Genomic DNA, 25,121 nt, shown 5'->3' with positions numbered 1-25,121 from the left:
TTTTGTATATTGTGTTGGACAATGTTAGGGACTTCTAGTCAAAAAGGCTGAGAACTCCTGAAATATGGTCAATCGAGACCTGTTTTTTGCATATATTGTGACTGATCTTCACTGGCATCAAAAACCACAGAGGTTGGAACAAAATGAGATTGAGTATTAAATTACAGTATTTTCATTTTTGGCTGAAGCATTGTACCAAAGCATTTCCCTGAGCTAAACCTGACGATTGGGGAGGGCAACTAACCCAACAGAACATCTGCTGCAAGAAGCTGCTCCATCACACTGTCCAGGATGTAGGACTGAAACTCCTTCTGCTGGGTTCTGGTGGAGCGCTCTGGTGAGGCCTGAGGACAGAGAGCAAAGTTAGCGTTTCTGCCCAACAGATGGACACTCGCACATTAGCTTCTAATAAGCAGCATGCAAAGTGCCACAACACGATACAAAATAAAGCCAAAAATGACATGCACTGAAATTCTGTAGCTTAACTGGCAACAAATAAAATGTTTACTTGTGATCGAGCAGATATCTGAAATGATCTTACCTCTAGCAGAAGATCAATGATGGGGGTTTGTTTGCTGGCAGGTGTCATGCACAGGTTGTCCATGATGAGGACCCTCATGAAGTCAAAGACGTACTTCTTGGCTGGGTGGTTGGTCAGGTAGGTTTTATTGCCTACATTACAGTATTCTGACTGGCTGCGGTTCATGCCTGTATCTGTCACAAAGGCTTTGAACTCTTCAGTTGGGGAGCTGGCTTCATCATCCAAATCAGTCACCTGAGGGAAAGTGCACTTTTTCAGCTACACAATAACCTTCAATTGTGCCTTGAACATCAAAAGGACAAATTCTCAAAGGTCTTAAGGTCCCAAAAGCCAGTTACAATGACAAAGCGCAAGAGCATACCATCTCAGAGTAGGGCCGTATATTGAAGGGGAAAACTGTCGCAGCAAGTGTACACAGGAAGTCTGGGCTGTGCCACATGGGTGCCAGATCTGGGATGTTGTGATAGAGGTAACGGAAAAACTGCATGAGAGTGATGGGATATTCTCTCAGCCAGGAACCCTCCTCCTCTGACTGCCAAGGCTGTGGGTTAGATAAAGAGAAATATCCAAAACTATGTCAGCTTACGCTATGAGCTTATTTTAAGGGCGTGGTCATGGGAATCAATTGTTTTAACATAAAATATTTTACCATTTCCTAAATTTTTTACTTTGAGCATCAGTTTGTTATTAATTTCCCAATTCATCCAGAATTCTTCATTAGTTGTAGTATAAAACCTTTGATAAACTACCAACTGAAAACCACAACAATCATCACAATAACAACAGTTGCTCCTCGGACACATATTTCTTGGAGACTCACCAGATTGAGCATGCTGCGCAGCATGGCCAGGAGCAGGAACGCTGTTTCAGTGCACATGTTGTGAATGGAGCCCACCACTGTAGCGCTGGAGGCCGGGACGCCAAATATAAATGACCAGATAGAGTCCAGGTCAAACTGTGTGAGAAGATGGGATTATTCAATAATTATAGTTAATATATATTATATAAATGATTCAATTGCATTAAATTATTATTAAATATAATTAAATAATAATAATTAATTTCAAAAGTAAAAGCATGAACAGTGGTGACATTACAATGCTCTATCACAGAGAAAACAAGTGCAGATGGTTAACATTTATATTAAGCATGCATGATTAAATGGATGATAAAGTGAAAATTTCTATTTTGAACACTAGTATATTATATATAGTAGAGTAAATAGTAAACTATATACAGTAAAGATCTGAGGTTTTAGGAATTTGATGTGAAATTATTTCAGGTTCTGTAATATTTCTGGGTCATTAATGATCAGAGAAAATTGGTGACATGATCATGTGTACAAAAGATTAAAAAAAGGAAAATACTGTTAATTTTTCAGTTCAATGTTTTAACACAAAATGCAAATAATACACTCAAATAATAAAAAAAAAATTATGAAGTGAAGTATGAAGTGAAATTATACATTTGAAAAATAGAAGCATTTCAGTAGTAGTCTCAGACGTGTGAAATATGGATTGTGATCCACACTCACACATATATAAATGTTTATTTGGTAAATAAACTCTAAATATACTTCATTATCTTATAATATGATGGTAACATATGTATGAAGACATTAAGTTTGATTAGTAGGAAAAAAAAGGTTTGCATACTGACATGTACCTGCAGGCTGTCAGGCAGCTCTGTGATTGGCTGCTGGAGGAAGAGGGCCATGAGCATGAAGTAAATCTCTGGAACGTTGGTGTGTTTGGGCAGTAGAGTTTGCAACACGGGGAATCCTGGGAAATGGCAGGCATCTCGGTTGATTTCACGAAGAGTTGACCTGCCCCCTGCATTGCGGCCCACATTAAAACCTGAAAGGAGATAAGAGTAAAATAAATGGCCCACAAATTATGTTATAATACTTTATACTTAGTTATTGTTCTTCTTATTATTATTATTGTTATCAAATATCATTACTGTATAATGATAGTTGTTTTTTAACATCTATATAATCATTAAATATGATCACATAGGCTAGGTCTCTTCTCACCCAGAACAGTGCCGATCTTATTAGTGAGCACAGAGTCGGTGTGGTCCAGCCACCCTCCTCCAGACAGGCCCTCTTTAAACCGGCTCAGGATGGATTGGTTACTCAGCAACACCACCAAGATCAAGAGAGCTGCCGTCACTGTGCTAGAGTGAATGTGTTCTTCCATAAACATCAGCAACCAATCAAAACCCAAGGTGCGCACAAGCTCATCACATGCTCTGTGGGAGGGAGCAGAAAGAATTTAGGGGTAGGGTGATTAATATGAAGGCGAAACTTACAAATGTATGTTATAATGTTTTAAGTCAACAGGCTTAAATGGTGTTTTCTGCAATTTTTTCATACACTAAGAGCACTGTTAAGCAATAAATGCACCCGGGCTACGCTAAAGTGTCCAGTTCCATCTGTATCCAGTCCAAGATATCATCCCTAATCCAGCAGGCTCAGGTAACAATGTTACAGATGCTGTAAAATGCAGTGCAGCTCTCTGAGGTCTAATAATCCCCCCATGATTTAATAAGGAGCATCACTCACTGTGCATTAACAGTGTTCTTCTCTTTGCAGCTGAAGAGCTGTTTGAGCAGTATATCCAGCAGTCTGTTCCGCAGAAGAATCAGGTTGGATGACAGGAGGCCTCCAAACTCATCATCAGCCCCTGGACAAACACCCAGGAAGAAGATTAAAGGTGCGGTCACATTTAATGCTGCTTGGTGAAATGTTGTGGGTGAAATCCAGTCATTTCAATTGATATCTGCATGATTGGGATTTTGTTTAAGGGTGAAACTTCCCCATGCAGATTTTCCATTTTCTATCCAAGTTTTTTTCACACAAATTTGATGATGACCAAAATAAAGCTACTGCTAGGATTGAAAGGGTCTGATTTGTTAAGAGAGTGATGTTAAGATGAAATCTTTCTTAGATACTAAGCTTATTTGAAACTTAAAAAAAGATGACCAACCTCTATCGATCTTCTCCTCATTGGTGTTCTCCATAATGACAAACTTCTCACAGACTGCAAATGTTGGTAATGTTGAAGAGATGAACTGCCCAAACCTTAGCCATAAACAAATGAACAAATAATTGAAGTTTTTTTTTTTTTGATAATTATGTTTTAAGTGTATTTATTATTGTAATATCTATCCAAATAATTCTTAGACAACAGAAATGATTCCTCAAGTCACCTCTGCTTCTAAACACAGTATATTCTGTGGCAACTGAAACTGTCCAAAATCAAATGGATCTGATTGTGTCAATTCTGATTCAGATTCAGTCTTCTCTTTTCATACATTTAAAAATGTCTACATATCTGTGTCTACCTGAGCAGGTCATATGAGTTGGGGAAGCCCTGCAGCAGGAGACTGAGGACATTGCCGATGGCAGCGATGGTGGGCTGAGACAGAGACTGATCCCTCAGAGTCAGCAGCAGTTTGGGGATCAGCTGGAACTCCCGCAATAGTTTGCCATTCTTAGCAGCTTCACTGAGAACAGAAACAATTAAACACTGTGTTAGTGATAATAATTTAATTAATGTTTATGAATTTAGCACCATCACTCCCTCTAAGGCACGAATAAAATCAGATTTCCTCTCATGCTCTCTCTCTCCCCTTGCCTATGATGTACATATGGCAGAAGACCTCAAAAATCCATTTGATACATTTCATATACCATGCGATTCATTCACTACCATTCAAAAGTTCAGGTCAGTAAGATTGTTTTCTATATTTTGAAAGAAATGAGTACTTGTATTCAGTAAGGATTCATTAAATTGATCAAAAGTAACATTAAGACATTCATAATGTGAAAAACAATTAAATTATTCTTGAGCATCAAATCAGATCATATTTTAAATGATTTCTGAAGAATCATGTGACACTGAAGTAATGGCTGCTGAAAATTCAGCTTTGCCATAACAGGAATAAATTAAATTATAATAAATGTAAATATATAGTAAGATAGAAATGCTTCTGGGTCTCCATCATATTGTTAATGCTTAATGTGCACTATTAACCTTCGATAGGGCTTAATAAAAGTTACATTGCATTGCAGAAAGGTTTTAATAAGCACAGATGGATTACCTGGATTCAGTCAGAAGTTCAATGAAGTGCTCGAAGAGAGAGAGGTGCAGTTCATAGGGAGCATGAAGCCAAACCTGAAAGAACACCAAATTATTTAGAAAAAAGGTGGATATCATGAAAAACAAACAATTTTCTTGAACTTTTGAAACAAAACAGTTTCAGAACTGAAGACCACTTACTGAGCCTATTTACAACTGGTCACGTCATGTGTTTTCACTGATCGGATATTTATCCGATTTGTTAAAACGATTCCATTTACACTTGGCCACATAAATGTGTCTCAGCAAAACGAACATAAATCCGATCTTCAATTCCCATGCTATATGCAAATTTAACAGAGTTCACGTAAATGAAAGCAACAGATATGAGCTGCATTTTATTTATCATCACTTAATTGCAAGATCAAAGACTGCAAAAGGAGAGAAAGCGGCATCAGCACTGGTAAGTTTATTCACACCTCTTTTAATGAAATCAATTGTGTTTTGAGCTTCAGGATGAATCTGCGAACTTTCAGGTTTATTTGCGACGGTTTATGATTTTGCGGGGGGCCATATCTGTGGCGAAGCGCGTTGCAGTAGCGCTGTCATATCTGGCTACCGGGAGCCGGCATAACACGCTCTCTCACGTTTATTTTTTGCCATTTTGGGAGGTGTAAAATTTACATATGTGGCTTTAACAACCAGATGCATTTGTCCAGTTTCATCTGGAATGCCTCTCAAACCATCTCCTGAAGTGATTTGAGCGATCGGATTTAACTCTGTCTCAAAAGCGTTTTGGAGGGCATTTACACCTGGTCTTTTCACAATCGGATAGCTATCACAGAGAATACGCTTGAAGTGACCAGTGTAAAACAGGACCAATGAAACTATGTTGCAACAGAAAAACTGTTGGATTTCTAATGCCAGAAACAAACAAGTGCCTGTAGTTCAGTTTTCAACAAGGTCACTGATCATGTCAGTCTGAGATATTTATAGATCTTGACTAGGTGTTTAAAAGAGGTCAGTTATTCTTTGTACATCAGCTGGATGAGAGAAACTGAAAAATCACAGCACCACTAAGGCTTCTCGTGTGAGCTTCGCACCTCAAAATCACACAGCAGGTCCTGGAAGGCTGTGGAGTTCGGAATGATGGAGGTCTCATGGCCACTATCGACAGTTCCAACCAGAGAGAAGGTCAAGTGCAGGATATGGCTGTTCAACAGAGGCCGTTTCTTCTTCAGCAACATAGCCAACAGCTGTAACAGAAGACGCTCAGTTAAAGAAGATCTTTCAAGCAATGATCTAAAGCTGACAGGAAAAAAACAACAAAAACTGAAGGTCATGCAAAAGAATGATCTGCTATATTTTTGTTAGTCTACTCATTTCAGGATTCAGTGAACCGATCAGTTTAAAACAGGCTGCAACCCAACATTCAGCCATTCATTTTCCTTACACAGTGACACCACAATCAACATCAGCTCTATGAAACATTGCATTCTCTATACAGACCCCATTAAGGCAGCAGAGAAATAAAACAATGCACCATCTGTTATGCTTAAACCAGCACATCCCAGCATGCCCCACCCATACGAACCCCCACTTATCACATCAGTTGGCTGTCACCAGTCACAACAGCCCAGGCTCGCTGTTAGCATTTAATTTGCCACCTCATTGGCTCATAACATCCTACAGCTACAGCTGCAGAGAACAGAGGACACCCTCAGTTCAAAGTTCACAGAGTAATTATTGCAGCCCACCTGGTAGCCTTTGATACGCTCCATCTCCTTGCTAGCTAGCGGGTTGCTCTTGACAACACAAACTAACGCTTTTACTGCAGCATAGAGACCCTCTACGTCTGATGCCATGGCAACCAGGCCCAGAATGGCAGCTGCTCCTCCGATGTACTGGAGGTTGGTGGCCACTGGTTTGGTTACGAAGGCGCGGACACCTACATGGAACAAGATTGCAGCTATAAATACATGAACATTGAGTGAAAGGGCCGGTTTATTGGAGAAGCTGTGCTGTGCCTTTCCATTGTCCATTTATGAACTTTTCAAATGTTTTATTCTGCAAAAAATCCTCACAGATCTCCACTGTTCGATGAAAACAGCACACACACACACACACACTCACCCAGGTAACCGATGATTGCAGATCCAATGGTCCTGGCCGGTCCGTTGAGATGGCCCACTGCATTATGGACGAGCTTGACTGGTGTGGCACTTTCATGAGAGGAAACCCCAAGCTGAAAGGGGAAAATATCACTCTGAGCAGCTTTCCAAAAGTGATCATTCAAATAATTACAGAGGAGCAGGCCTGCACCGCAAAGTTCTGCAGAATTGGAAAATTCTGAAACCCCTTGCATGTTTATTTAATAAATATTTTAGCTAACTTTCAGCTACCAAAAAGTGGCCAATACTTGAACTCAGCAGATGATCCCATAAAATTAGTAAAGAAAGAAAATGTCTTTAAGTCTGCCGTTTTCCACAAAAAGCAGTTTAATTTTAATAAAGGGGTGGACAAGGGGTAAATAATGTATATGAGGAGTTAAAGATTTTTGTTGATTTAGGCTTTCAGCTTGCAATAACAGTAAGGTACAGTACAGTACAAGCTGCATTAAACATTTACCCTGAAGAATTCTGCATCAAATGTAAAAAAAAGAAAAATTCTGCACATTCTGCAACCTGCATAAGTTGGGGGAGAAATGAATCCTCTATTCAGCAAGGATGCATTAAATTGCTAAATTGCCATAGGTGACAACGAAGACAAATGAAACATTTTTCTGTTTCAATTTCAAATTTTGTAGCTTTCTATTCATCAAAGAAACCTAAACAAAAATGGTTTCCACAAAAATATTAAGCAGCACAACTGTGTCCAACATTAATAATAATAAGAAATATTTTTTGAGCACCAAATCAGCATATTATAATGACTTCTGAAGGATCATGTGACACTGAAGACTGGAGTAATAATGCTGAAAATTGCAGAAATAAATTACATTTTAAAAAACAATATTGCTTACAGTCATGATTACTTCGTGGTTGTTCAGTTTAATTTGAACAGGAAGTCATCCATATGTCAATGTCAAAATATTAAATGTAATGCAAAATTGGAACTTTTAAAATATTCATTACATTTAATATTTTGACATTGACATATGGATGATATAAATTATATATATTTTTAATGCAGTAATTTTAATAAAAAAAAATTTTTTTTGTTACGATATTTCTTTCCTTTTTTTAAACAATAAACAAGCCAATTTGAATTAAATATTAATTAAACATTGGCTTGTTTATTGTTTAAAAAAAGGAAAGAAATATCGTAACAAAAACAATTTTTTTTAATTAAAATTACTGCATTAAAAATATATATAATTTTAGCATTAAGAAGCAGGAAGAGTGTGAGACTGCTTACCTGTTTGGCGATGGCTTTGCTGTCCAGTTTGTTGTAGACCTTTCGTATCTTGGCCACAGTGAGACTAGATACAGAGTGAGCAAAGAGACTGAAGGAGACCTTCTCTTCAGGGACCAACGCAACAGGACAGGGCGGCACAGCCTCAGTCTTTGAGTCTTTACCTGGAGATATGAGAGGAAACCCTGTCACTATTATCAAGCCACAACAAGCAACTAATACCTGCATTTTGCTAAACAAAAATATTTAATCAGTACAATACCCATTCATTTACAATACAAATCTACTTTTAAGATTAGTTACTTTTTAGTCTCTAGTTATCCACCTAGTGTGATATAACAGGTACTTACATGGCAGGTAAACAGCTTGGAAACTGCCAACATAATTGGGTCCCAGCTCATAGATGGCAGCCACACTGGCCGCAGGCAGCACCTCCTCCAGAAAGTGAGTGGGCCCCAGGCGCCAGACCAGAGTGGAGAGCTGGCGCTGGGCCGGTGGCGTGCCGATGTAGCTGTACACCGTGCTCATCACAGGTGGGTTTGTGGAGGCAGAGCCACCGGGAGCATTGTGAACGTAGTGCAGCTACAAAGAGAAACAAAAGAAGAGAGTGTGACCTTATCAGTTTGCAGGGCGGGGCATTTTATTTATTTTTATAGTTTATAGTTTTAAAATCAACAACAAAAAAAAAATCGAACATGTTTAATATACTCTGACTGGATGGATTCATAGTCTGAAGCTAAAACATCAAAGCCTGTGCCCATCATACACTACGCAAATTTCTGTACAATCGGTCAACTCAAATAAATTTGCAAAACTGTCTTTGATGTAATCGCGTCCAGACTTAAAACGGGGAAAAATCTAGGCAGAAAAAAAAGAGTGTATTCCAGCCTTAAGACTTAAATCTCTTAATGTAACTAGCCAACAGCTGAGGTTTTACCCCCATATGCTGCTTAGTGTTCATTTTGGACCCAGCATATGATTTGTGTGTGACGAACAGGTAAGGAAAAAATATGTTTAGGTTAATCTGTTTGCCAAAACACCAGTTTTGAGCCATGTTAAAAAATATGACCTTTGTGCATAAAAGATAATAACGCCACAGTAATGTTTTCCATTACTTAAGTCAAAACAAAACAAACGTGTCCACATCAGGAGCTGGGCCACACCTTGACCGTGCTGACCATCTGGCCATCGATGTAGAGAGTCGCCATGCTGTTCTTCAGCATTCCTTTGCTCATAACCAACACCAGGTGGTGCCACTGTCCCTCGGTGATGAGGTCAGCACAGCGGAAGCGAGCACAGCAGGGCAGGATCTCATAGAAGGAGGACTCCTCACTGAAGTCATCCACTGCGAGGGAAGAGAGGAAATGATGTCACGTCACTAACCACAGACAAAGGAACTTTTCCTCTGCATTTCAGAAGGAACAGGCTCTTAAATGCTACATCATAATGACTTAATTGATAACAGTTTGCCTACAAAGCAAAAGCGTGGTGACATCAAAAGCTAAATTAATATTTAAAGTCCCCCTGTGGTGAAAATCAAGTTTTTAATGTTGTTCATATGTCTATGTGGTGTTTTTAATATGGTTTAAGACAAACCATGTACAAATTCATAAGTCAGCACCATTGTTGAGTATTTTCTCTTTGTGAACCATAGACAGTCTCACGGTTTGAAATCGCGTTGTTTCTGACGTCACAAGCTACCTTGTAACAAATCACGTCAACGAGTGGATCTCTGAGCTGGTGCGAGTGAGTGGAGGCGGGGCTAATTTGCATATTCATAGAACCGTGTATACTAAATGAGTAACTTTTTCAAGGAAAAAAACATTTAAATGTCATTTTGGTGATCAAAGATGAGTTTTAAGGGATAAAATCATTGACTACAGGGGGACTTTAAATTATTATTTTAAATGTTTTAATTTGTGTAATGTGTTCACAAACAACAGCATTAAACATATGCTTTAATAAGCTTATTTAATCTGCGTAGAGGAACAGAGGTTGAAATGGTCATCTAATTCACAAACATTCCACATCATTAAAACTTTGCTGACTAAAGAGCTAAAAGAGGAAGTTGTAAGAAACACTTGCCGTAGGTCTGAAGCAGCTCTTCCTTGGTGGACACAATGAGAGATCGGTCCTTAGCAGACAGCACAATGGCCAGGCACACGTAGTGCTGCTCAGATGAGGTGGCCCGTCGCACCACCGTGATCAGACGCACAGGGTGACTCTGGGGTGGCGTGCTGAAGCGCTCAACGCAAAACCACGTCGAGTAGCTCAGGCCAGACGGGGGTGGAAAGAAACGCTCACCTGGAGAGATGATAATGAGGATATTTAAAATTAGGAATTACTTTCTCTTTTTGCATCATTTGGATATAAAATGATACATAACAGTAGCAGCGGGCCAATGCTATATGAATAATAATGTTGATTATTTTTAGAATACAAGACCTCTTTTAAATTCTGATGTTGCTTGAACAGGTGATGAATTGTAAAGTGTTTCCTATTAGACAAAGTATACAGTGGGTTTCCAAAAGTCTGAGGCCACGTTCGGAAAAAACATTTTTGTTTGTTTTTCCATTACAAATGGCACTACTGTTCAAACGTTTGGGGTCAGTAATTTTTTTAAATGTTTTGAAAGAAGTCTCTTATGCTCACCAAGGCTGCAATTTTTTGACAAAAATACAGTAAAACAAGTAATATTGTGAAATCATTTCCATTTCAATATACAATTTATTCCTGTGATGACAAAGCTGTATTTTCAGCATCATTACTCCAGTCTTCATTGTTACATGATCCTTCAGAAATCAGTCTAATATGCTGATTTGGTGCTCAAGAAACATTGCTTATTATGATCAATGTTGAAAACCATTTAATATATGTTTTGTATTTTCATATTTATTTTAATCATTTATTTTCAAGTTAAAATGTTTCTTTTTATATGGTCTTGGGACCAATATCTTCACTGAATAAATCTCCCTGGACTTTGCATAATGATCTATCAAGTAGAGGTTCTTGAAAATGTACACTAAATCCACTTTGGCCTGTACCCTAAACCCAGGAAACCCCTGGAAGAGAGACAGGAACAATGAACTAGACTGCAGGGGATCTGATTCTGAATGAAGCTCTCTGAGGAAGAAATTATGATGTCATAGCCAAAAATAGGTCAGAGGATATGATGCAGGAGTCTATCTATAAATACTGAAATCATCCATTTACATTCAACAGAGAGAGAGAGAGAGAGAGAGAGAGAGAGAGAGAGAGAGAGAGAGAGAGAGAGAGAGAGAGAGAGAGGAAATTGGGAGGATGAACGAGAGAGAGAGAGACAGTAAAATAAAGAAAGAGGAAGTGAGAGAGATGGAGAGGCAGCGAGCCCTGAATCACCTTCATTAATACTACATAGGCACTTGTACACCCACTCAGGGCTGCTGTGAGCCGGTGGTGCTCAAACAGGAGTAAAGGCACACAAACAATTTCTGCCAAGCTCTGTCAAGTTTGCCTCTTTTCTCTAGACTCCACCATCTTTGCTAAAATTCCGTCACAGTGCTGTGCTCCTGTTCCCTCTACCTCCCGCCTGTCATGAGCCAAGACGCTTCGAAAATTCTGTCAAGCTGCAATGCCATCATTTGCCATCCCAAATCTGTAAACTCAAAAACCTACTCAAAAATGTTAGATTCGCAGCTGTTTGGAATACTTGATTCTGATTGGTCAATCACATAACAACTGATAAACTATATATCACCATTTTCCATTGGCAACATACCGGTGCTATTTTTATCTCTCTCATTTCATCCCATGGCCTTTTTATATCAACAAAAGTTAGAATAGCTAATTGGCAACATCTTGTGATTCAAAACATTTAAGACTTCAGTACTAATTTTAGTATGCATTTAAAGCTGAGCAGTTAAAGCAAGTAACAAAAACATAGTTGGATGTAATACTGTAGCTAAGGCTTCATTTATTTAATAAAAAAGTCAAATTGTGTTTTTATTATTATATTAGCAGGAATATTATTACAATTTAAAATCTATTCTAATATATAATAAAATCTATTCTAATTCAATCCTTTGATGGTAAAGCTAAAAGCTAAACATAATACAGCTAAAGCAAAAAAAACATTATAAAACATCATAAAAGCTCAAACTCCAGTCTTCAGTGTCACATGATCCATCAGTAATCATTTTAATATGCTGAGTTGGTGCTCAAGAAATATTTAGTAGTAGACAAACAGATAGACAGATAGATAGACAGATAGATAGATAGATAGATAGATAGATAGATAGATAGACAGATAGACAGATAGACAGATAGACAGATAGACAGATAGATAGATAGATAGATAGATAGAGGAAATATTAAGGAAGTCAATGGCTACCGTCAACTGTCTGGTTACCAACATTCTTCTAAATATCCTATTTTGTGTTCAACGAAAGAAAGAAACTCATACAGGAACAACATGAGGGTGAGTAAATGATGTCAACATTTTCATTTTTGGGTGAACTTTCCCTTTAATAAAGATTTCTGAAGGGTGGGAAACTGCTGGCTGCTGTTATGCAAATCATGGGTGTTGGGGGACAGTGTGTTTATGAGCACGTACCGTTTCCCATACCACTGACCACCGCCCCGTCACTGACTCCAGATGTGTTGGCATTGCTGGACGGTGCATTGTGAGGGGCCAAACTAGGCAAAAACAAACAGCTGGAGAGAGAAGATTGAAAATAAAAAAATTATTTTCATTTATCAGGAATCCCAGCAGCTCAGACATTTCACACATTTCACTCCCGTCTCTCAGTAACAGTCATAAAATGTGGGAATATTTCACATTCTGCATAAAGAGGAGATGTGGATGTTTATTTGTGGGTGTCATGCCTTATGTAACAATGACAGAGTGTGCTCATCATAACAGCACTAAATTACATCGGTTACAAACATCCACGAATAAAACTGATTCAACCACCAGCAGATATTACTAAATGTCAGAGAAGCAAATAATGAAAATAGGTGCGACCCTATGGAAAACTCCTACTTCATTAAACATTCTGCCATTCATTAAATTAAACAGAAAACCACAAAGTGTCACTCAATACAGCTAAACGAGTCTCTTTGGAGGCTAATTAACCCTGACAAAGGAAGCCTTGTATGTCATTTTAATATTGAAAAAATGGTGGCATAAAAAAAAGAAACAGTAACAATACAAACATCCACCCAAAAACAGTGAAACATAAACACCTTCCACGGAAGTGAGGAAGGGTTTAATTTAGTTCATGATAAAACAACATTTGGAGACGTCCCTATTTTGGGAAAAATTATTTAGTAATAAAAAAAAAAGTAAAACTATATATAGTATATTATATACACATATATATAAAATAATTTCATAAAGAATATTAATATAATTATTGAAACTGATCAATTATTAAATAATAATTTAGTTAAATAAGATAAAAAAAAATACAAACAATAGAAGTCTATGTATGTGTGTACACAGGGGGGGGTTAATGTCCTCCTCCTCCTCATAACCAAAAAAGCTCTTATCCCAGCTGTAGCAGCACCATTAGGCTGGTCTGCATGGCCCAATACAGAACGTGTTTACATGAATTTTTCATGAAGGCAGATGGGGACCGTGTGTGTACGCGAGAGTTTTCTCAGCATCCGCAAGATGAAATGTGGGCAAGGTACAAGTGATTTTTACATCTTCAATTATTCTAAACTGCATGTCCTATTCATATGAAGGAGGAAGTATTTAAAGACACAGGAGGATCCTGACTAAGACACATAAAATACACATCATTTGATTTGCCTGTGCATTTAATGCAGGTTTAATGGGAATTTGTGGTATTTAAGTCAGTAGAACTGCTGCACAATTGTTCAAGCAATAGAAAGGCCATTGGGAGACTAACAAAATTAAATCTGTGCACAACTAATAATACTTGAAGCATGTGGGTCTCTCTATTATGTCTGCTGGGTACAAAAACAGAACTGTTGACCCATTTCATACACATAAATCTCCCATTTAAGCAGCTAATACTTTGGATATAAGACAAATGATGATCACTGCGCTTTCATAATTAATGAAAAAAATGAAATATTAAAGATGCGTTATTTTCAGTTTTAGCACGTACCCTGATGGGATTATGTTAAACAGAAACAGATGGAGGCTCAGTGTGGATTCTTTGTTGCGCTTTGAACTGAGATACGTTCAGAGATGTAAGCGTATTTCAAGCCTCTGTTTTTCTGTGAGCTTTAAACTAGGTCAAGCTTTTAAAAGCACAACACCAGATAAATGTTTGACTGACGCATATATCTGATAAACACATTCTGAACTGAAGCCAATAAATCTCTGATGCCTAAACGGGTGTCTGCCTGCAAACAGTGACTGTGTGCAAACAATCTTTATCTTCAAAAGATAGGCTAGGCTAGACTAGTGCCTTACCCGAATCCCTCCAATGACGTGTCGAACTCCACGAAGGCGGGGGTGACGGACGATCCATGGAGACGGATGTCATGGGGCGTCGTCATGGAGACCAGGCACTTGACTCGGGTGAGGGGCACGGTGCTGCCCTCAGCTGATCGCACCAGACTTCGACTGATCCGGTACTGGCTATTGTCCTCATTAATTGTGAACACGCTATCCGGCCCAAAACCCTCCATGGACAGGGTCATGCTGTCTGGAGGTGCAAAAGGTCAAATGTACAATTAGGCTGGTCCCGTAAACTCTCCTGCTCGCTTAGTTTTACACTATTAATTAGAATGAGTTAATGGTTAATTGTGATGTAACATTGATAACAGTTATTTCTGTTAGTATAAGTGACTTTATACTTTAATATGTGCTGTTTATATTTTTTTTAAGAAACATTAGGAGGCAAAAATCCTGTTTCTTGTTAGATATGTTTGATAAACTACTATATAACATTAACATCGCATGAAAAGCATCACATTAAATGTCTGTAGTGAAAATGTTTGTTTCTTTTTTATTAATAGATTTTGTCGATTTAATTTTTATATTTTAATATATTTTTTATTACATAAATATAATATGTAACATAATATCTTAATTATTTAATTGTATTTATTTATTGAAAACAAGAAAAATCACGGTTGTAAACTATTATTACCCAACACTGAATGTCTCAAATTTTGGTAACAGGGAAAAAATAAAAATCTCACATAAATTAAACTGAAAATAAAAATTAAAACCACTCATTTTTAATCTGCCCTCCTGAGGTTCATGATCAAAATTCTCAAATTGTTTAGCATCTATCTCATTTTACTAGCCATTAGTTGAAAAATAAAACATTATTTCATTTCAGGCCCTATTTTGTACCCTATTTGTGAAAGTATAAAATATTCAGTCAATTTATCAAGAATTCCCATACATAATAAATGCCATTTCACTTTCACCCAATTTTGCTGTTTAAAGATTCAAGCAGTGAAACAGAAAGGTAAAAAAAATGAATGCTAAAGGTATCTTTTCATTCTGTTTAAATTAGAGTTATCTTAAATAACCTCATTCTGACATAATCTGTTGTGGATATAACCAACAAAAAAATATCTGCTTTCACTGGACGCTGGACACACAGCAGTATTCCTCAGAGACTATCAACTAAGCAAGCAGGAAACCTTTAAATTAGCAAGCTCAAAACGGACTCGCTGGACATGGAGAGCTTGGAGAAAAGTAATTTCACTGGTAATTAGGGAAGCTGGGAACTCATCTCCGGCAAAACCGTGTTCAATTGAACGGCTCTCAGCAGTCGAGGAGACCGAGAGGAGAATGTTTTGTTTGATTCTGATGGTGATTGATGGCATTTCACCAAAGACCACAGTCAGTGAAGCCTGAAGTAATGTCCCTTCTTTCACTGGCCCACAGAGAAACCACAGAGACAAGACCACGTAACACTGACACAAACTGTTTACGGGATGGTACAAAAGCACACTGACAGTTCTAACAGTCTTTATGCATTCCTTTTTTTTCTCCTTACTTCGCATTTCAGCTTCATAGCTGAGGGAGCTCGGCTTGTGGACCCGGTACTGCTTCAGGAGCTTTTTGTCCCAGGCACCGCAATTCAGAGGATTCCCTAGTCTTAAAAATTCCCTGGAAAATATATAAAAACATTTTATAGCGACAGCAATAACCCACACAATGAACAGTTGCCTGATCTTCCAGCATAATCACAATACATTAAGAAATAGATTAAGATAATACAAATAAATACAATCAAAAACATATTAAATAACAACAATACATATTAATAAACAATACATATTAAATCACTTAAAGCTGCAGTCCGCAGTTTTTCCTCTTTGTCGCCATCTCTGTTCGAAATCTGCAATTGCAGTTATTCGCGGAATTAGCAACTTTACGTGGGTTGTGCCTCGGCACGGCACAGCGCGGATGAATCCAATGTTTTGAGGAGAACGTGCGGCTGTCAGTCGCCGCGCCGGTGTGGATATACTGTAATTCGGAATCACAGATTCTACTTTTTGGAAGTATGATCAACATATGAATTTTCACCGGAAAATGTCATCTGAACAAATAAGTAACATCCACTTTTGTTCTGACCAACTAAGGGAAAAAATGCATCGCAGTAAATGGCGCTGATTAAATCTAACGATCACGTCAAAGCGTGCAAATTAAACTCTGTTTTCAAATTGTTAATGTTAACAACATCAGCATTGCGTGACTACATTTAATGCCGTTCCGATATTTATCCTCGTTTTCGCATGAGCCCGGCTGCAGTCTCTTTTTTTCTGTAGCCAGTCCGAAGTCTTTTGCATTTTACAACGGGTGAATCTCCAGTTGTCACTGGTGATTGTCGTTCGAACCTTTCTGGATCCGCCATCAAATTGATCAGTTTAATTATATCAAGTGCTGTGAGAAAAGGCTATAAATCTCCACTTCCAACATCCTCAACATCCTCGCACGCAATTTAGCCTACTAGCCAGGACATCTTCTTTATGTGTACACATGTGACGTAATGACGCAAAGACATGCTCGAATTTCCCGCGGAAATCCACCAGTACCACTGGAATTAAAAACATTATTACAAGCTTACCGTTTTGAATCGAGCTAAGGCAAGCAGATAGTTTAGAACACTGGCTGATTATGTACTTGCTCAAAAATGTATTTTGGATCATTTTTAACCCAAAAATTTTACGTAAATATTTAAGTAAATATTGTTATTATTATTATTATTGTTGTTATCATTATTACATCTATTTGCAGAAGGATTTTTGCAGAGCTGACTGTTGCATGACATTTAAACCAAGATACAAGGCATGGTTTGATTCCTCAAATGAGCTGGAGTGAACTGCTGTTTTGTTTTTTATTTTGTAGTGAACCGAGTCTGCATCCTTCATCACATTTGACCAGCCATGCGGAAAATTGAAATCGCTAATCCGTTTGACTTGGAGGAGACCCATGGAGAGCTTTGAATAATATTAAGATGCGTCAAATTTGATCATTTTCCTTTTATGCAAACGTGCAGCTGTGATAAGATTGAATCAGAACAGACTGAATCGTCAAGCCAGACTTTAACTGATTGGTACTTGTATAAACAAAAATCAGTTCAAAAGAGCTCACATGTGGGAGACTAATCAATAAAAGGCTGGGGGCAGAAACATATAATAAATATATAAACAACATATAAATAAATATTGCTGAGGCCTTGTGATGTACTGGACAAAGAGCTGGCCCTCTAATCTGCACTGTATCAGTTGTGTAATGTACTGTATACGCTGTATTGTACTGTACTAGCAGCAGGGAAGGCCTCAATATCCTGTTACATTACGTTACGGTATGTTATGTTAATATACTTGTCATAATATTTTATTATTATCAATAATTATCAATTCTGAGCAAACTTAGACTCACCTGAGCACCATCGGCTGTAGGGCCTGGGAGGCCAGTCGCTCAAACATCCGTTGCAGCGGTGGGTGGAGTGGGTGATCTTCGTCTCCCAAAGCGCAGCTACAGCGCTGAAGCAAGCGTGAGTGCAGACCTGCCTCACACAGGATCTGCTGGTTCCTCTCCGAATGCACCAACAGCTGCAGAATGTTAGCAACAGCTAGCTGCAGGTCCAGAGCATGCTAAGGAGCAGAGTAAGGGTGAAGTGAGCTGCAGGACACTTAGTAGTACACTTAATTCAGATACATTTAAAATTCACAACATAGAATGCTATCACTAGTCAAGTAGGTTCTGTGGACAATCCTCATCACAGGGACAACAAAAACATCAGTGTATCAGATTCTCATTGTGAACCCAGCAGTAGTATCCGATATGGTCTTAATATTTAATTTATTTGATATCCTATAAGAATTTTACTTAAACCAAATTTCTTATAGGCCTGATTTCAGAAGACACATCCCTTAAGGAATGCTCTAGGTTACATACAAATTCATTCATGTCATTAGCATGCTACATTTGCTATCGATTACCACAGAATATAATTTACCCTAAAACTGGCAATGTGATCTGGGTGTAACATAGTTTTTGTCGTCTTTTTTGGGGCGTAAGAATTATTTTTTTTTATCAAATCCTTTTATCATTTATCACAGCCTGGTCTGTCTTGAGTATGCTGGTCACATGATTTGTTTAAAAAAAAAATTGATTAATTAGTCAGCCTGACCTAAATCCAACATGGCTGCCAGTGGTGCAGGACATTCAGATTTTGAGATAAGTAAATATATATTAAACTTACTTTTCTTTTGAAAAAATAATACTAACACTGCTAACATTAATTATGAACATTGTCTTAAGGTGCTGAAAAAGAAAATTTATAAAAATGTTGTTCATGTTGTTATTTAGCACGTTTTGAAATATATGTTACACCTGAGTCACATTGCCACTTTTGGGCATAAAAAAGGGATTAACTTTGTATTCATTTTTGTAACAATCTTTGTATTCTGAGTTTTTTTTTGTTTTTTTACAAATTATAAAATGTACAGGTTAAACTGATACAGCCTGTCTGTCTTGAGTATGCTGGTCACATGATTTGCTTCAAGTTATCTGTGATCAATTAGTCAGCCTGACATAAATCCAACATTTTTTACCATTTTACCAAAACATTTTTAAACTATTTTTATGGTAACGCAAGGTCCGATTTCAAACCGGTTTTCACAGGCTGAATCCTGAGTTTGTAAGCTTTCCAATGATATATAATATGTCAACATTATATGAGTTGAAGTATAGGATATAATTGTTTTAAACATGCAATGGCAGTTACAGTTATAGATTTGGTCCTTTTTTTATACCCTAAACAGGCAATGTGATCTGGGAGTCACAACTCATAAAATCCAAAATACATAACATTTTTCAAAAATTCTTTTGGATATGATTTACTTAAAGGGATAGTTCACCCAAAAATGAAAATGATGTCCTCATTTACCCACCCTCATGTTGTTCCAAACCTGTATGACTTTCTTTCTTCTGCTGAACACAAAAGAAGATATTTTGAAGAAAGTCGGTAACCAAACGACTGATGGACCCCATTGACTTCCATAGTAGGAAAAGAAAATACTATGGAAGTCAAAGGGGACCAGCAACCGTTTAATTACCAACCTTCTTTAAAATATCTTCTTTTGTGTTCAGCAGAAGAAAGGAAATCATACAGGTTTGGAACAACATGAGGGAGAGTAAATGATGACAGCATTTTCATTTTTGGGTGAACTATCCCTTTAAGTCCAGATGATATAAAAAAAATGACATGAAATTATTTGTTGCTTATTTTCTACTCTTGCCTGTTTAAGGGTTAAATTTGAGCCGATGTGTTGCCTCACATTCTTCAATTGTTAGCATGTAACTCTCTAGATACTCTCTGTACCTCTCCAGGGAGCAGCTTAGATTCGTTTCTGTGGTAATCGTGGCAAACATAACAAAAATGCTGTCGATAGAGCTTAACTGGGAATGCGCATTTACACAAAATCCCCAAAAGACGCTTCCATTCTGAGAAAATCCCTCGATTTTGACAACTTACTGTAGGTAAAAAAAATAATAATAATCATGCTTTGTTCACACTTATTCAGTTTAATGATTTGTTACCTAAGTCTTGGCTCCGTCTCAAAACCAAGGAAGCACTACTTGGTAATTTGAAGTTTATAATATGGCTGCATATTGAGACAGCCTTCATCCAACATTATCAATAAAAACCTGACTGGTAATTTTTTTCAGAAAAAAAACAACAAAAAAAGTAAGTATCTTATGCTCACCAAGGCTGCATTTATTTGACCAAAAACACAGTAAAAGATCCTTCAGGAATCATTCTAATATTCGGATTTGATGCTCAAAACAGTTGAGCATCAACTCCTAAATATTTTGTGTGGAAACCAGGATACATTTTTGTTACTTATAATCAATTTAATGCATCCTTACAGAATAAAAGTAAGGATTATTTTTTTATCTTACTGACGGTAAACTTTTGAACTGTAGTGTATACAAATATTTTTGAGGTAGCATTAGATACACCAAAGTATATGACCATATTTGATGCTTACAAGCTCAGCAACACATTCTTATCTCTCCTAGCTACATGCCAACATTAAGATTTTGCGTTAGGCATTCCCATGTAGACACCAAACAATGTGTCAGTTCACTAGGTTTTGAGACAGAGCCTATATCCACAAGAAACTCGTACCTCGGGCTGTGTGTCAGAAGAAACAGAGGGTAGGAGGTCGATCATTGCCAGCACTGCTCCAGGGTGGATGACTACAGGGTCTGAAGAATGCTGGAACTGATTCCCCAAGTGCAGCTTCAGGTCCGTTATGGCTTTACTAGAAGCAGAGTTGGATGAGCTGTGGTAGCCATGTCTATTGGGAAAGAAAAAGATCACTTAATGTCTCTTCTTAGTCTCATTGTCTAAAAAGAGTAATTCACTTACACATTTTGGCTTGGCCAAATCATTTTCCAGATAAAAGCTAAAACGCTAAAAAAAGCTTAGACAGCTTTTTGAAAGAATGATTTTTTGGTCATAGTTAAACTTACTCTTAAATACAGCACTGAAATTCCATTTAAAGAATATCAGCTTTGATATAATGTTACTTATGAATCAAAACTCCCCACAGAGAGTTTGAAATGACAAAAAAGCTGTCAGTGCAACCACAGGAGTGGACATTTTTGCAACTGCAAAGCTTTATGGGTAAGCAAAGTAGCTCAACACGGCAGATGAGATGGTGCAGAGGAAGATGAAAGCATGGTAAAGGAGATGATCAAGGAGAGGAAAAGTAAGAGGAAAATTGCAGAATGCAATCACTCTGATCAGAGGGAGAAGATGAATAACAGTATCCTAAACCAATGTGATTGGTAGGTTTTCTACGATAAGCAATTTGTCTGTTCACACTGAAAACAAAAATGTAGCCTGGCACAATGACAGCCAATTATAACATATGTTTAATGGACAACTATAAGGAGCAAGATTTTGAAACAATGACATTTCTGCGTGGGCAGAGCTACATGTATACATGTGATCAGCTAATTTCCTGTTGCTTGTTGGGGCTTGTTAGAGAGAACATTACATGGAACAGATACCTTTTTATCACTTTAAGTCATTCTTTTTTATTGACAATTCCATGTGATATCTGTTCAGATTAATGCATACTAAAATTCTGCACAATCTTTTGTCTAAATAAATTGAAAATAATAACACTTATATTTAGGCATCACAAAATTATATTCATTTTAAGCTCTGCTAAAGATTACATTGAACACTGTTCTTAAATTATTAGTGTTTTTAAAGATTAACTTTAAGTGAGCGTTAGAAGTTGTTAAAGGTAATCAAAATTAAAAATCGTGAACATGATTAATTAAACTATATCAACAGATTTACACTACCATTCAAATGTTGACGTTATTATAGTGTAATTACATAAAATATTACTAAGTAATATTGATTAACTACATGTGCTTACTATAGGGTTATGTTTAGGATTAGTTACTTGTAATTATGCATAATGTACTATTATTAGTTAGTAATTCAGCAGTATTCAACACTGATAATAATTACTGTTTCTTGAACACCAAATCAGCATATTAGAATGATTTCTGAAGGATCATGTGACACTGAAGACTGGAGTAATGATGCTGAAAATACAGCTTTGTCATCACAGGAATAAATTACATTTTAAAATATATTTAAATAGAAAAAGAGTTATTTTGAACTGTAATAATCTTTCACAATATGACTGTTTAACTGTATTTTTGATCAAATAAATGCAGCCTTGTTGATCTGAAGAGACTAAGAAAACTATTTTTAATCTTATCCAAGACTTTTGAATGGTAGTATGAATGGTTACCGATAAGGTCCCAATATATAGTACATCCCTATGGTAAATGATGACAGTAAATGCTGACTTTCATTTTGGGGCAATACAATCACTTTAAAAGGACAGAAACAAAATAACCAAGGAAGGTGTGAGAGGAAAGTGAACAAAGGAAGGAAGAGAGAGGGAAACAGACTGGGAAAAATGTGTCCGGTCACTCGACAAGCACAGAACAGAAACAGAGAGGGAGAAACGGAAGAGGTGGCAGAAAGCAGTACCTCTTCCTGGCGATTGCTGGCGTGCCCCAAGGAGAGGGCAGCGAGGTCTCGTGAGTCAAGCAGGGGGGCACCTGCTCGGCACGACTACAACGATTCAAACACACGGACACGCGGAGTCACGACCAAACAATCAACATATAGACAGACCAGACGTTCACACAGCCATACAAACACAAACATCAGGTCCATACCACACACACCCAGCGTGTGCAGCCAGGCAATGCCAGAGGTTAAGAGAGACAAAGAAATGAGAAAAGAGCAAGAGAGGGAGGCAGTTAGCTCTTGTTGAATTACAGCTCAAGGCACAGCACATAGAACTTAGAAGAACTACAGATCATGCAAATCTAACAAAAACACAAGCCCAAAACACAGCTACACTCAGATAGCATGACTAACGACAAAGATACATTAATGCAGTATTTCTCAACTGGTGGGCCGCAATGTACAGTCAAAGAAACGACAACAAATGTAATTCTACATTTTTCTGATGCAAGACTTAATTTTGAAAGACGTTCGTGAAAGCTATTCACATTTCTGTCAGAGTGCCTGAGAAGAGCGTTCTCCCGATTCAGTATCTGCGGTCAGATGAGATATATGTCAGTGTCATTATTCTAACGTTATTTTTGTTACTTGTTACGAAATAAAAAGGCTCTCGCCTCAGAAAACCGAGAATATTTTCAGCGCAAATATTTCACTGCATGTATTTAGTAAAACCTGACAGTCGTTTTTTAACGACAAAAGAGGGTTTGCACTGGCGCAAGCTGTTAGTAAATCTGGCCCTTCATTTTTTTTAAGTATTTTTATGTGTAAAATGTACTCAACTGAATCACTCGAGATGCCCATCCTCACTAAAGTCCTATTAAAATGTCTCAATAAAAGTGAACTGCTCCCATGAAAAGATGGATTTCATTTTCTTTTTTCAGCCATGTTACTGATATATTTCCCTTTCTATCCATTAAGAAAAGACTTCTTTTTATACACACCTGTCAAATGAGTCGGTGGCCATCTTGTACAGGTAGATGAACAGCTTGCTGCAGTGCTTGAGTGTGGGACACACGTTTTCTGCAGGTATGATCTCATCCTCCAGTAACCGTTGGAATGGCTGGGCATTTGAAGGGAAGACAGTTGCTGGACCAGCTTTCTTAGCATCAGAAAAACATCCCAAAAGCCGCACTGCATCGGCCAGCTTCTCGTACTGGATCTCAGTGCGAAAGAAGTGTGAGTTGGCAGGGTCATAACGCATGGCTGCTGTTAGAGTGCAGAATACGGTGTGTAGAAGTTCGAAGACTTTGTTCTGGTTGACCTTCTCCCAGCCGCTGACAGGTGGAGAACAGAGAGAACGCTCCATGGCAACCAGCAGTGAGGTCACGTACACAAAGCCGCCCACCTTGCGGAAGACGGTGCGTGTACGGTGGTTCTCGCGCAGCACAGCCAGCAAAGCCTAATGAGAAACAAAGTTTGTCAAGTGAATTCAAATTTAAATCATACGGATGGAAGTTAATTGTGCAACAAGGATGCTCCTCACTATACAACTATTTAAAAGTTTGGTTTCAGTAAAAAAAAAAAAAAAAAAAAATCTAATTATATTTTATTCAGCAAGGATGCATTCAATTGATTGAAAGTGACAGAAATCTTTTGTAATGGCTTTACTATTTTGAGCAAATGCTGTTCTTTTTTGACCTTCTAAAAACGGAAAATACTGTACCATGGTTTTCACAAAGATATCAGGGGAAACACAACTGTTTTTAACACTAAATTGTGCATCAAAAAAAAAAAAACATATATATGTCAGTTTCTTTCTTTTTTTTAAAGAAAGTGATTTAAGTGAATACCATGTGTTAGATTTAAGAATGTAGGGAAAAAGTAAATATATGCAAACTAATATATCATATGCCTTTTATATATTATATTATATAACATAGAATATCAATGTACCAACATTTTATTTACCAAACTGAAACATTTTGATCAGTAGGTCTCTCACTTGGCAAAACAATGCCAAATGCGCGGATATTTTTTCCCACATTTGTTCCATTGTCACCTGCACCTGTAACCAACTTGGGCTGCATGTGCACACTTATTTCTTCTCAGAGTTATGAATGTGCCTCACCCGCAGAATGTCAGTTTTGAGCTGTAGTTCTGTTGACGGTGCGGAGTGCATAAGGCCGAGCAGAGTGCCCATGTCATCATCTCCAGAAGACGACAGCACCAGCTGCTGAATGATCATCAGAGCGTGCTCACGACACTGACGATACTTCACAATGTTGTGCACGCACCGTGCTCCGCCAAACTCACGGAACAAACCTGAGAGATTGAGATTTTATTTTAAAAGTATATCATATAAGCTTGGAGACAAGCAATTTTGTGTTCCAGATTCAACTTTATAACTTGGCAAGATCTTTAATGTATTGTTTGTGTAAATATTAGACACATCAAGACTGGGCTGTAGTGAGATTTAGGAATGACTGATCACCTCACTGGCAGTGCCACGTTTGGAATTACTCACTTTAGTCATTTTCTGCAACAAAACCATTCTGATTGGCTACCAATGAATAAAGC

At 37.7% G+C, this 25,121-nt stretch overlaps 1 protein-coding gene across 4 annotated transcripts in view; it reads right to left on the bottom strand.

Annotated features, from left to right (window-relative positions):
* The window catches only part of wdfy3 (WD repeat and FYVE domain containing 3), a 76,632-nt gene that overhangs the window by 22,195 nt on the left and 29,316 nt on the right, over window positions 1–25,121 (bottom strand). For 2 of the 4 annotated variants that reach the window (XM_084413519.1, XM_084413517.1), the window contains exons 11-35: window positions 24,673–24,866; window positions 23,546–24,003; window positions 22,563–22,646; window positions 20,664–20,835; window positions 17,906–18,120; window positions 16,014–16,126; window positions 14,468–14,702; window positions 12,632–12,732; window positions 10,126–10,344; window positions 9,204–9,385; window positions 8,391–8,622; window positions 8,044–8,204; window positions 6,760–6,871; window positions 6,384–6,574; window positions 5,730–5,882; window positions 4,649–4,722; window positions 3,890–4,051; window positions 3,532–3,626; window positions 3,108–3,228; window positions 2,577–2,794; window positions 2,201–2,397; window positions 1,362–1,496; window positions 903–1,082; window positions 542–775; window positions 245–344 (exon numbers count right to left, since the gene is read on the bottom strand). In XM_084413519.1, the coding sequence (XP_084269645.1) occupies window positions 245–344; window positions 542–775; window positions 903–1,082; window positions 1,362–1,496; window positions 2,201–2,397; window positions 2,577–2,794; window positions 3,108–3,228; window positions 3,532–3,626; window positions 3,890–4,051; window positions 4,649–4,722; window positions 5,730–5,882; window positions 6,384–6,574; window positions 6,760–6,871; window positions 8,044–8,204; window positions 8,391–8,622; window positions 9,204–9,385; window positions 10,126–10,344; window positions 12,632–12,732; window positions 14,468–14,702; window positions 16,014–16,126; window positions 17,906–18,120; window positions 20,664–20,835; window positions 22,563–22,646; window positions 23,546–24,003; window positions 24,673–24,866 (4,338 nt within the window). The remainder of the gene's footprint in view (window positions 1–244; window positions 345–541; window positions 776–902; window positions 1,083–1,361; window positions 1,497–2,200; window positions 2,398–2,576; window positions 2,795–3,107; window positions 3,229–3,531; window positions 3,627–3,889; window positions 4,052–4,648; window positions 4,723–5,729; window positions 5,883–6,383; window positions 6,575–6,759; window positions 6,872–8,043; window positions 8,205–8,390; window positions 8,623–9,203; window positions 9,386–10,125; window positions 10,345–12,631; window positions 12,733–14,467; window positions 14,703–16,013; window positions 16,127–17,905; window positions 18,121–20,663; window positions 20,836–22,562; window positions 22,647–23,545; window positions 24,004–24,672; window positions 24,867–25,121) is intronic. The other 2 variants (XM_084413518.1, XM_084413520.1) reach the window with 2 other exon arrangements.

This window comes from Rutilus rutilus (assembly GCF_951802725.1).
Source record: "Rutilus rutilus genome assembly, chromosome: 7".
Lineage (NCBI taxonomy): Eukaryota > Metazoa > Chordata > Actinopteri > Cypriniformes > Leuciscidae > Rutilus > Rutilus rutilus.
The sequence above is the reverse complement of the archived record's forward strand: the minus strand, read 5'-3'. Positions and strand labels throughout refer to the sequence as shown.